The sequence below is a fragment of the Vanessa tameamea genome, chromosome 4, assembly GCF_037043105.1.
Source record: "Vanessa tameamea isolate UH-Manoa-2023 chromosome 4, ilVanTame1 primary haplotype, whole genome shotgun sequence".
In the NCBI taxonomy this organism is placed as follows: domain Eukaryota; kingdom Metazoa; phylum Arthropoda; class Insecta; order Lepidoptera; family Nymphalidae; genus Vanessa; species Vanessa tameamea.
Window position 1 is genome coordinate 8,660,916 of NC_087312.1, and position 12,162 is coordinate 8,673,077.

The window sequence follows — 12,162 nt, forward strand, 5'->3', positions numbered from 1 at the left end:
AGCACCACGCTGCATTTATACCAGTTGGTGGTTACACATGTAGCAGGCTTTTATTAAAATAAGACACATGCAGGTTTTCTCATGATGTTTTCCAAGCATAAGTTAAATTATAAACGCAAATCAAGCTCAATGCACGCATTCTTAACTCAGGGCCATCTCAACCCATTTCACTTATTTAACATTATATTTCAACTCTAGCAATGGACCAAGCGTACTCGTACTAGAATTTTTTTTTAGTATTGCTACAAATACTTTTATTCTTTTTTTAAGCCATCTCTGTTTTTCTTGCAGAAACTTATTAAATATTTAAAAATAAAAAGGACTTCTTGAATTCTACAATTGATTTCTATAGTATATAAAAAAAATTTAGTAGATTTTTTTGTTGCAAATGGGAGTTTTCGAGAAATTAAACTACAGAATAAATGGTACTTTTTGTTTTCAATACAAAACTTCTAAAATGAAGTAAATATTACACAAATCACAGAACACATGGAAAGATTGAGATACCTTACCATTACAGTTATACTCTTAAGACAATAAAATAAAGTCCTTAAAATAAAATTGAATTGTTTTACAATAACTTAGACCTTACGTAAATTAAAATTTTATCACCAACATAAAACTTAATAGTTATTTTTACATTATTTTACAAAACCGTTCGCGATAGGATACCTTTCCATACTTTAAGTGGTTTCTCTCGAACAAAATCTCTCATAAGTCCTTCAAATTCCGGTGACACGCCTTTCGGCGACCACGAAAGTAGTGATTGGGTAACACGATTTTGATTGTGTTTATTCATGTAAATTAAACTCGTGAATATTGCTTCCTTCATACTATCTGGAACTGAATTATTAAGATTAAACATACACCCAAACCAAAGTTAACCAAAATAATAAATCTTTATATAAAATATAAATGTTTTGGAGTAGTCCTGTTAAATATTTAAAAAGAAAATTTATTTTTTTATAACAAATAGATTTACCAAAACAATGCATATTATGTTAACCTATAAATTTTTAGCTATACTTACTTTCCTGTTCTAACATATCAAGTAACTGATTAACTACAATTTCACAATGTACTTTCATATCACTGGGATATGGCTTGAGCAAAGGTCCCAGCAGTTCCACAGAAAACTGTCTTATTCTCATTGGTATATCTTCTTTCTCAATCATAGGTAATAACATATTTTTTACTATATTCTTCTGACACCATTTTGGTCCTTGACGTTTAGCGAGAATTATAAAAGCCATTCGTAACATTTTTTTCTCGACTTTTATATCTAAAAATAGATTTTAATAAACATTTATTAACATATAGATGCATTTTATGAAAATCTTTATAACTAGGATCTGTTTTTATATAATTAGTGTATTTAACTTACCCCTTAATTCCTTAATAGAGTTTCTAAACATTTCTAAAATTTTTGTTTCGTTCCAATCTGTTACTTGGTAAAAATATTTTTTATTCAATATAAATCTTATGTCCTGTATTCTGTTAAATTTATCTTCACATTTATAAAAGTGTAACAGATAGACTAAGCAGGTAACCAAAGGACTTTTTGCTGTAATATAAAATAATAAGTTAAATTATACCTAAAAATAAGTAATGGAGGGGAGTGGGTAGTTAGGCATATCTTTTTCTGTACCCCTGACACAGTGTAAGCAATATGTCATGATGATCGACTTGAAAACGTAACAGACAAACTCACTTTCGCATTTATAATATTACTGTAAGAATTGTGTATGAAAAAAAAAACATAAATGACTTACCAATTCCCATATGTGCTAAAGGTAAAATATGCATCCACACATCCAAGCATTGCTTAATAAGTGGAACTACTTTAAATTGTAGACAATACATGGCATCCAACAAGAACTGTCGTAAACGATTTTTGAAACCGAAGTATCGACATAGCAAGGCATAGAAATGCGCCAAACTTTCAATGACATCAAATTCTGGACTCTTATTTAATTGGAAAAGTGAAAATTCTATGTGAGTTAGGATCATGCTGACTGTATTAGGTGATGATATTTCTAACTGTCTCACTACAAATAAAAGAACTTGTTCTGATTTAGTCATAGGTGGTGCAGGAGGAGAGGTAACTTTGTTAAACAACTCCCGTTTTCGTGCAGGATCTTTTAAGTACTTCATAAATCCAGACAAGATTTTTTTCATCTTCCAACTATGTCGTATCTCATCCACTAGCTTAGTCATAGCAGATTTAGTTTTATCTATTGGTAATTCAATGATTTTTGCAATATCTTCTTCTAATTTCTTACATATCATATTTGAAACATCATCTGAAAAAACAATATATTATACAAAAACAATATCTCTGATAGCCAAGCTAACCTATTACATAATTTATCTATAAAACTGATCCTAATAACAAAGTAAGTAATTAATTTTCTTTCATATTGTTTGTATTATTAAATATAATATAATCGAAAAATATATATTATCATCTTAAATTTGAATTAGTATAAGAAAAGCAATATTAGCATAAATTTGTAAGAACCATTTTTCTGAACATAATATTTGGAGGTTAGATTAATTATACATTAAAACTTACCAGGAATTTTTTTAGCAGAATATTTAATTTTTTCTTTACCAAATTTTTCTAACATCTTGCAGAGAATACTTTCTTTTGGATGAATTATTGGACATATTACATCAATATTTTGTTCTATATTGGTATTAATATTGCAATCTGTAAATTTAAGAGATTTACTGGTATCTTTATTAGAGATGTTCCAGTTCTCATTTCCTTCCTCACTCAACCGTTTCTTGTGTGGTGAACTGTTTGATGTGTTTAAAATATTGTTACTGGTGGGTAAATAATCTTCTTTGGCATTCGCCTGATCCATGAACATCTCTCTCACATTTTGACTACGTAAAATTCTTTTACATTCTACTGGAGGATTATCAGATGCAGCACGCTTCAATCGTTTCTTGCTGTCTACTGGTCTTGTACAATTGTTTGTGAATTCTTTAAATACTTCTAATTGTGACTCATTATATTTACAAGTGCCACCGTTAACTTGTATACATGTTATAGAATCTTGAATGGACTTAGTACGACTCCTAGTATTGATAAAGTTTGTTGTTGGTGATGAATCCATACTTAAAAGAATATCCTTTGACTTTCCTGGACTAGTCACTTTTATTTTCTGTTGTTTGTCTTTGTCTTTTGTGTTGGTAAATCTTATTGGAGATAGACAAATAACTGGTTGTTTAATTTCAACAGGACTTATATTTGTTGATATATATTTTTCAATTGAATCATTCCTATTATTATTAGACTCTTTTTGTTCAGAATTAATTTTATCTTTACCTATGTTCTTAATGTTTTTATTTATAGCACCTTGTTTTTCATCATTGCCTTTTTTTTGCTTTAATTCTTTCATAACTCTGATTGCCTTTTCATATGCTGATTTGTTATTCACTAATAAATCAGCATCCATGGTATTACTTTTTGTTACAGGTATTACTTTAGACTTAGTATGTAACTTTCTTATAGGAACATTTATTCTTTTAATTTTACTTTTAGGTAAAAGTTTTTTTCTGAACCTTTCAAGCCTACTTAATTTTTTATGTTTAATATTTTTATATTTACTATCATTTACTAATAGTTCTTCGTTGCTGTCACATGCTAAAGTTACCTCAACTTCACTTTCGATTCTCAAATTATCTTCAATTACTTTTCTGTTATCTACTAAAGAAACACTATCAAAAGTTGTTTCTTTCTTTCTTTCTGAAGATTTGTGAAGTTCCAATGAAGTGGGTGAGCTTATTTCATTTCTTACTTTAGACCCTGCAGGAAAAACTTCTATACTCTGTATCACTGGTCCATGATTCACACTATTTTCTACAGTAGGTGGGGATATTGAAATTTCCATATTTATAGAACTATTTGAGAAACAATCATCATTAATTTCATCATTATCATCACTATTTTTTTCACCATTGAGGTGTATAAATATTACTTCTTGACTAGAATCATCAAACAGCTCTGAATTTATGATCTGACACTTATTTATATCAGATATATTTTTTTTGGGTGTTTCAGGCATCAAGTGCTGTTTTTTTAATATACATTTTATATTTATTATCTCTTTTGATAAGTCCGATATACTTGTTTGAAGAACTCTGTTTTCTTCTCTCAATTTTAAAGATTCTGGACAAACTATGTGTTTATTGGGTAAATTAAGTTGTTCTTTAACAGGTGATATTATTTTCTTACCCTCTTTTTTACTTATTTTTACAGGAGTCTTTGGAATAGGTGTAATTAATTTTTCAGTTAAGCGCATTGAATTTAAAATCATTTCAATTTCAGAATCATTACTGTTTTCACTACATATGTTATTACTGTTATTTCTTTCCAAACATCTTTTTTCTTCCAATGATTTGTCACTAATTTCAAGTTCACATTGACTCGACAAGTTTTGAATAATTGTATGTCTTATTTCAACACTTGGCAATGAATCGATCACATTATTTACCACATTATCACATGAGAGCAATGCACTCACATCTGGTTCAATAATTATACTACTACAATTTTGAATATTTTTAATTGGTGATGTTGCAGAATGTGTTAACTTTTTATGAACTAAATCGAATTCTTGGAATAATATAGGACTTGTTGATACATTGTTCATTTTAATATCTGTACTTGTTCCAATATCAACCACACTCTTCTTTTCTTTAATTGTAACAATTTCTGAGCTCAGTGGAATATCAGTAATAAAATATTCGGCACCATTAGAATCTTTTTCAATGGGTGTAATTGTATTATTATCACTAAGTAGATCTTTATCATCGAACAATAGGGGACTAGTTGCAATATGTACTACCTCAGAAATTGTGATTGGACTGATACAGGCATCCACAAAAACCCTTCTTTCCTTAATTTTATTACATTCTGTCGCAAGTGGACTATCATTACTGAAATAGTCAGGACTATTGAAGCATTTCTCCCCATCAGAAAATGCCAAAGAAGAACCTCGACCGGTGTCTTCACTGACTCTTTCATTACTGCAATCTGAGTCATAATCTTTATTTATTCTTGTTGATTCTGAAATAATGTTTTAAGATATGTTAGATATTGTTTAAAAATTCTTGCATAAATAAATATATAAATTTTAAATCTTACCTTTTTTACTACAAGTAACACTCTCATTTGGCTTGAGGTCACTCTGAAAACATGAAAAAATAAATTTAATGGACTTCATGTCCACATAACAAAGTTTTCATAAAATATAATGAATAAATGAATGGATTGCTTAACAAACTGTGGTGGAATTGAATGATTGGTTTTTAAACAAATTTAAATTTTGCAAATGTGAAATCTTTAGTTTGTAACTATGAATATATTACCTCTTTATTTTTATCCTCAGTAGTCACTCCAAACGGACTAAACAATGGAGAAGATGGTGAACTATCAAACAATTCTGTTTCATCACTACTACTTTCTGAAGCAGAATTATCTACATTGCACTTTCTTCTGGCCTTATCATACTTTTGTAAGACTAATTTATAATGCTTATTTAATTTTTCTGGAAATATGGAAAACAAAATTAAACATGAAAATATATTTTTATTATAAAAATAGGTATTTGATTTACATTGTATCAAGAGCAACAAATTATAGAGATATTTTCATATTTTTGTAAGTACACCATAATGTAACATCCTTTTAATTCTTATAACAAACAAATTTATCTAAGTTTTAGTACTTACTTTTACCCAATACTATATCCCGAACCAGACATAGATCATTGAGAAGTGTTTCATTTTCTTTTTTTAGATTCAAAAGGTTTTTTTCATAATCTTTGACATTATTCTTTTCTAATTGGTTTTCAATTTTTAAGGCCTCAATAACTGTTTCATGTTCTTTAACCAGTACCTGCAGAAATATATTTAGCATTTAAGGTATTTGATTTGCTTTTAAATAAATTGTACTATAACGTTAATGAATATTTATGTGACAAAAATTGATGAAAATATTGAAACTATTTGTATTATTATGTAATCCTTATTTTCGTAATCTAAATTCTTTATTCCTTAATTTTATTTTATTATTTTATTTTATGTTAATGTGATTGAATTTATGGTAGTCTTGCTTTTGTTTATGTTATATAAATTATTATTTATTGCATGTTTAATATTGTGCACACCGATAAATCGGTAGAATATGAGAAGTTATATTAATGAACACCTGTATTGTGTACCATATTCTTGCAAATAAATAAATGAATTGAATTGAATTAAGTTATAAATATTGCAATGATGTATGAATATAACAGATACTGCTTTTATATATGTTTTATAAAGAAATACAAAATAATATTTGATTTTCAGTTATTTTTATTATATGTAAAATTTAATTTGTCAATATTTGTTTAGTGTGTAATAATAAACTAATACCTGTAGTTGGTGTGAGTGTGATCTGATCGCTTCAACCTGGTTTTGTGTCATTTCACAATTTAGCTGCAATTCTTTATTCAGGTTTTGAAGTGATTGTACATCCTTAAAACAAAATAATTTTAATTTGTTTTATAACATGTAAGTTAAATTAATACAATATTCTATCTATTATTTATAAAATAAATTTATTAAATAACTGGTTTAATTAATACCTTCTCGAATTGTGTACATTTTTCTAAGCTCTCTTTATAATCTATGCACACTTGCTTACACTCTTCTTTTGCCGTCAACAACACTATTTCTGTCTGTTCCAATTGTTCTTTTTTGGCAAAATACTTTTTAATCAATGAGCTGAAAAAAAAGTTACATTTATATTTAACAAACAAAAAGCGAAATAAATATAAATTAAAATTATTTACACACATTTTTTTTAATATTGACAATAGCACCTAGAAACTTATAACAAGAATAAGCATTGATACTACAAAATAAATAGTTTGCAGAGTAATAACAATAACATATGAATTTATACAGAAAATCTTACTCTGTAGCAACTGTTTTCTTTTTTGCTATTAGTATTGCTTTTCTCTGCTTATCTATTCTGCAATCATTCTGAAATAAATAGAAACAGATTTTTTTAACTTATGTCACTGGTGTTTTATAAAATTTTAACATTCGGTACAGGTCAAGAAAAAAATATAAAATTTATTTAGTAAGTATCATTTCACAGTTGTATAATAGATGATTTAAATTAATTTTATAGGATTCATACATTTCATAATAAATTATTTTTAATCGAACGATGAAAAAATGGGTCTTGAGTTAAACAAAATTTAACATAACCTAAACCTTACCACTATATTTGGTGATTGCTGTAGAAAATTTAGGTCAAAATCTAGCACTGTGTCTTCATACGTAGAACCCATTATTAAATAAAATATATAAAGCTATGAACTTTTCAATTCTCATCTTCATCTATCATATTCTTTTTAGATAATAACTTTATAATAACACAACACCGGCGCGCTCCACAATTCACATAAAACAGATAAAAAATAAAAATATGTTTGAAACTTCAGTGTTGCAAGTTATGATTTTTGAATTCAAAGTCATTCGCGCGAATGACGAGGAAAACAGGGAGTCGAGGCACGAGCACGAATATAATATGTATAGCCTATTCCAATGAAAGTAGGAAAAAAGATAAACAAACACATTTTTATTTATAATACAACACTATTTCACTAAAGAACTTATTTCCACTTTAATTTTACTACCAAAATTCCGATAACAGTTTCGTCGACGTTCCAAACGCCAATTTTTCGCAAATGCATTGTGAATATCATAGATTAATCAAGCTCTCAACCAATGATATCGCGTTAATTTGCTGTCAAATGTTATTTATTTGACTTTTTTCTTGTTATTGTTGGAATAGAATATAAAAGGGTCGCTCAAGAGTCGAATGGTAATATATGATGGTAACCCCCCACCGACTACGTTCTGAGCCGAGGTGCGATCTCATAGGAGACATCCTCAGGACGAACGTCACTCTCGAGCCCATAAGGGCTCAAATTTCAAGGCTGAGTTTAATACTCGGCCCAAGCCTCCAACGCCCGGTGACGCTGTAAAGACCAGTAGAGCCAACAGCACAACTACAAACAGAGAAAAAAATAAAATAAGAATGGTAATAGTGTGACGAGACGACTTAGTGTTTACACATTCACTTTCTCGTTCATTACGCAGCAAACCGACATATGGATTTATTTATATATCTATATTTTAATATTAATATGAATTATCGCTGCAATACAAAAGCCGCTAGCGATTTATAAACGGTTATTCAGAACAGAACCGCCTAAATTTTACCAAAAAATAGTCCAGTGGCGAGAGTGAGACGTATCACGAGTACACACACGAACGATAAACGAAAATACCTTATAATCTTTGGATTTTTACTGAAAATATAAAACAAAAATGATAGTTTATTTTAATTAAATTTTAAAAATATAGTCTAAGGGAAAAGTATTAAATACATATTAAATTGAATATTAAATTTTTGTATATAAATTGAACATCTTCATACAAACTTCTAAATAAAAAATAAATATAATGTTGAGATAAACTGCTAAAAGCTGTATCTCACGCACCATTAAATTCAATCTTTATAATGTAATGTAATAATTGTGCAAGCCTCTGGATGTCCCTAATACCCCAGCATCTCTATTCTCTATTATAATTAGTCTGCTTCTGCTTAAGCGGCAACACTATTTATATTTAAACATCATCACGATTCACGCGCTCATCTTTGTTTGCAAACATCCGCAAATTATTAGTATCAGTGAATTTAATTAACATTTTCCGTGTATTTCTACACTCGTCACTCATTTTCAAGGTTAGTTTTTGAATATTTTCACTATAAAGAGATTTAGTACATTCGTAATATATAAGGTTGTTTATATCTTTAAATGCGTCCCTGGTCATATTCCAAGTTCAAGGTTGATATCAAAGCCAAACAGGTACCTAGAATAAACCGTTATACTTAACTCGTTCTAAAGAATCTAAATTAATTATGAATTTTCTTATAAGGTGGCTCTAGTAAGTTAACATATAAATTATATAATAAAAATATTGCTTTTTATTAAATTTTTTCACATTATTTTCAGATGGGATATAATATGAATGACCTTAGAAACAAAAGTTTATATGACAGAGTTAATAAATTATTGGTATCATACGAGTGGAGTGATTGCAGCTTCTCTGTACATGGCAAAAATTTTAAAGCTCACAAATTAATATTATGTATCAGTAGTCCTGTTTTTGAGGCGATGTTTTACGGACCTTTATCCACAAACGAAGTAATAACCATTACGGACATAGAACCGAATATATTTCAGCTGTTATTGAATTATATTTACACAGACAAAGTTGACATACATTCCATAGAGGAATCATATGATCTAATGTATGTCTCGAGGAAATATATGTTAGAGTATCTTACAGAAATTTGCATTGCATATATTGAATCAAATATAAGTATTGATAATGTTATTCCTGTTTTAAACTACCCTGATCACATGCAAGACAATCAACTCGTCTCAACAGCACTAAAACTATTTTGTCAACATGCAGACTATCTGTTAAAAGAAAATAAAAGTTCCATTACTTCCACATGTATGCAAAAAATTCTCAGATGTAATGAAATTAATATATTAGAAAAAGATCTGATTAAGGGTGTCTTTGAATGGACATCATATTACTGTGAACAGAATGAAATTAAAAATAATATTCAAAATCGAAGAGAACTATTGATAAAGAATGATTTATTGAAGCTATTGAGATTTAATACACTGACATTAAATGAATTCAATGAAATAACAGTGAGTAAAGATAACCTTCTATTAAAATGTGAAGAAGAACAAATGAAACTGCAAATGGAAACTGAAAAAATGAATAACAGAGTCCTAAGTATCACAGATAACAAATTCTTACCAAGAAAGACTTTAAAACAGCAATGGTGTCTTTGTCATCGCCCTCCATTAAGATCTGAATCTCCTTTAATAGTAGATTTAACAAACTATACAATACACACAAAAGTAAAAGCTAATAAGTCTACATTTATTAATACTTTAAGTGTACATTCTAGAATGGCTCCAGTGGTCAGCTATTGTAATAATCTTACAAATATTTATCATGAACAATTCACAACCTTAGTCACATGCGAAGAAGACAATAGTATTATAAAAAAAATATACTTTGATAGTAATGTGGAACATGACTTCAACATTGATATTGAATTTGATGAACCTATGTTAATAAAAAAAGACTGCTGGTATAAAATAAGTTTTATATGGCCTCACCAAGACACCTTCTACTCCTATCAATATGGTGTGCAAAGTAGAGCTCCATGTTATAACAATGGTAAAATAAAATTTGAATTTAATGATGTTTTGAGAATTTCTGATCATGGAGGAAGCTTTCTCAGAGGTTTAAAATTTTGTATGTAAGATTTTTTTAAAGAATGTAATATGTACTTAATTTATTTTTATTTAATAATTAATTATATATTTTATAAGAAGTAAATAAAACAATTATCTCAATAATATAATTATTAAGATGGTTTAAGTGGAATACAAAATTATATTTGTTAATTGGCTATGAATAAAAAAAGAACAATTATGATGTAACAAGAATAATTTAGAATTAAGTATATTTAATTAAATTATCGGTTTTTAAAACTTGATGAATTAAAATGAGAAGTATTTGCAATCTCAAAAGCTTTACAGAGAATAATTCTCTACAAAAAAAATATAAATAATTAGGTTTTAATTTATAAAAAGTAACAAAAAAACTTTTTGGGATATTTTGAATACTTAAGCATTGTGGACCTCCTCCTAATATGTAAGAGTATATACCTCTTAAGATCAGTATTTTATTTAAATAAATAATAATTTATACACAATACAAGACTTTTATTCATACAATTTTAATTTATCTAAAAATTTTGTGTTGTTTTTTACAATGGTTTAAAAACAGTAAATTTAATCTGGTTTTATGGTGTATCTTTTGTTCTAAATTAATAAAAGTCTCATAAAAGGAGACTAACATTGATTAAACAAAATTTCATTATTTTAATAAAATATTTCATTTGGTGACATTAAATATAATTTTGTTGCGGATTTAAAGACATTGTCTCGTACTGTCTTCAACTAGCCTGAATGCTATGTTATAGTAGAATTGTCAATAAAATTAATGATATAACTTAAAATACATCTTATATGTGAAATGTAAGAACCAAGTTGCTATACTAAAACTTCGCCATTCGGAGTTTCATGATTATAGTTTACGCTCGCTGCTTCGCTAGCGTTTTACGGGTCGGTCGTCCGGTGCTCGGAAAAAAGCAACCTAGGAGTTCAAGCTTGGTTTATAACAAATTCCATTAAATTTGGTTCGGTTCGATGAAAGTGCAACAGCAGACAGACAGACAGAGTTTCTTCTATCATATCATATTATAATAATATAATTATATTTCTCGATTTACTATAGAACCATGATTATCAGAGATGCTGTTTTTGTATTATAATGTAGTGTACTTTGTACAGTAAGATAAAGTTATGACATCATACATACAGTTTGGAGACAAACATGCTAATAAGCATTACAAATTAAATATTTCCATTGCTGTTTTTCGTTTTCGTAAATAAAAACTATAATAGTATTATATTAAGCCATTTAATTTACGTTTATTGTTATTTTTTAACAAACATTTCAGACGTATATTCATAAATATATGTATATATTTCAAGAACACGCATCTGCGTGATGCGATGAAGGCAATGTAGGTTTAATAAACTTATTCTTGTTTTAACAGCTATTCTGTTCCTAATATATTAGGTTAAGTTACTGCCTCGTTAGTCCAGTCTAGTGGTTAGCTCATTAAACTGCAATCTTGAGGTCCGTAACTGAAACCCCTCGTAGGGGCAATAATAAGGTTCTTTTCCGTTAAGATATTTTCAATAGCAGTCTGAAATTTGGAAGTTGGCAATGTTAACACTTTCGTGCCTCGGGGAACACCCTCCGGTTGTATCGGATTGTCGTCCCATCGGATTATGAGAATGACAGAATAGAGTATGTGACTATGTTTGTATACACTCGAGCACTATAATACCACCTGCATAGTTACCTGCCTGCTCTCAATATCATTATCACTAGTTTTCGCCCGCGGCTTAGTTATGT

The 12,162-nt window shown here is 28.5% G+C and overlaps 2 protein-coding genes across 3 annotated transcripts; one reads left to right on the top strand and one right to left on the bottom strand.

Annotated features, from left to right (window-relative positions):
- Nucleotides 1-419: 419 nt before the first annotated feature.
- LOC113394539 (uncharacterized) lies at nt 420-7,466 on the bottom strand. The gene is made up of 12 exons (XM_064220229.1): nt 7,287-7,466; nt 6,977-7,044; nt 6,645-6,783; nt 6,433-6,534; nt 5,746-5,911; nt 5,383-5,561; nt 5,159-5,201; nt 2,576-5,080; nt 1,773-2,303; nt 1,385-1,564; nt 1,031-1,282; nt 420-843 (listed from the first exon to the last, which is right to left on the bottom strand). The coding sequence occupies exons 1-12, from the start codon at nt 7,356-7,358 to the stop codon at nt 647-649; spliced, it is 4,434 nt and encodes a 1,477-aa protein (XP_064076299.1). The 5' UTR covers nt 7,359-7,466; the 3' UTR covers nt 420-646.
- A 1,194-nt stretch (nt 7,467-8,660) lies between these two features.
- On the top strand, nt 8,661-10,757 carry LOC113394543 (BTB/POZ domain-containing protein 3-like). 2 transcript variants are annotated; one of them, XM_026631890.2, is made up of 2 exons: nt 8,661-8,821; nt 9,093-10,650. In XM_026631890.2, the coding sequence occupies exon 2, from the start codon at nt 9,093-9,095 to the stop codon at nt 10,431-10,433; it is 1,341 nt and encodes a 446-aa protein (XP_026487675.2). In that variant the 5' UTR covers nt 8,661-8,821; the 3' UTR covers nt 10,434-10,650. The 2 variants fall into 2 exon arrangements, with proteins under 2 accessions (XP_026487675.2, XP_064076704.1); XM_064220634.1 differs by having other exon boundaries at nt 8,812-8,945; nt 9,093-10,757.
- The last annotated feature ends 1,405 nt before the right edge of the window (nt 10,758-12,162 follow it).

What these genes read in the sequence shown, in the direction of transcription:
- LOC113394539 (XM_064220229.1), bottom strand. Translation starts at nt 7,358, where the DNA reads ATGGGTTCTACGTATGAAGACACAGTGCTAGATTTTGACCTAAATTTT. An exon ending in AATGTACACAATTCGAGAAG is followed by an intron (nt 6,535 to 6,644) that starts GTATTAATTAAA and finishes TTTTGTTTTAAG; the next exon opens with GATGTACAATCACTTCAAAA. An exon ending in CTGAGGATAAAAATAAAGAG is followed by an intron (nt 5,202 to 5,382) that starts GTAATATATTCA and finishes TCATGTTTTCAG; the next exon opens with AGTGACCTCAAGCCAAATGA.
- LOC113394543 (XM_064220634.1), top strand. Translation starts at nt 8,895, where the DNA reads ATGCGTCCCTGGTCATATTCCAAGTTCAAGGTTGATATCAAAGCCAAA. An exon ending in TTGATATCAAAGCCAAACAG is followed by an intron (nt 8,946 to 9,092) that starts GTACCTAGAATA and finishes CATTATTTTCAG; the next exon opens with ATGGGATATAATATGAATGA.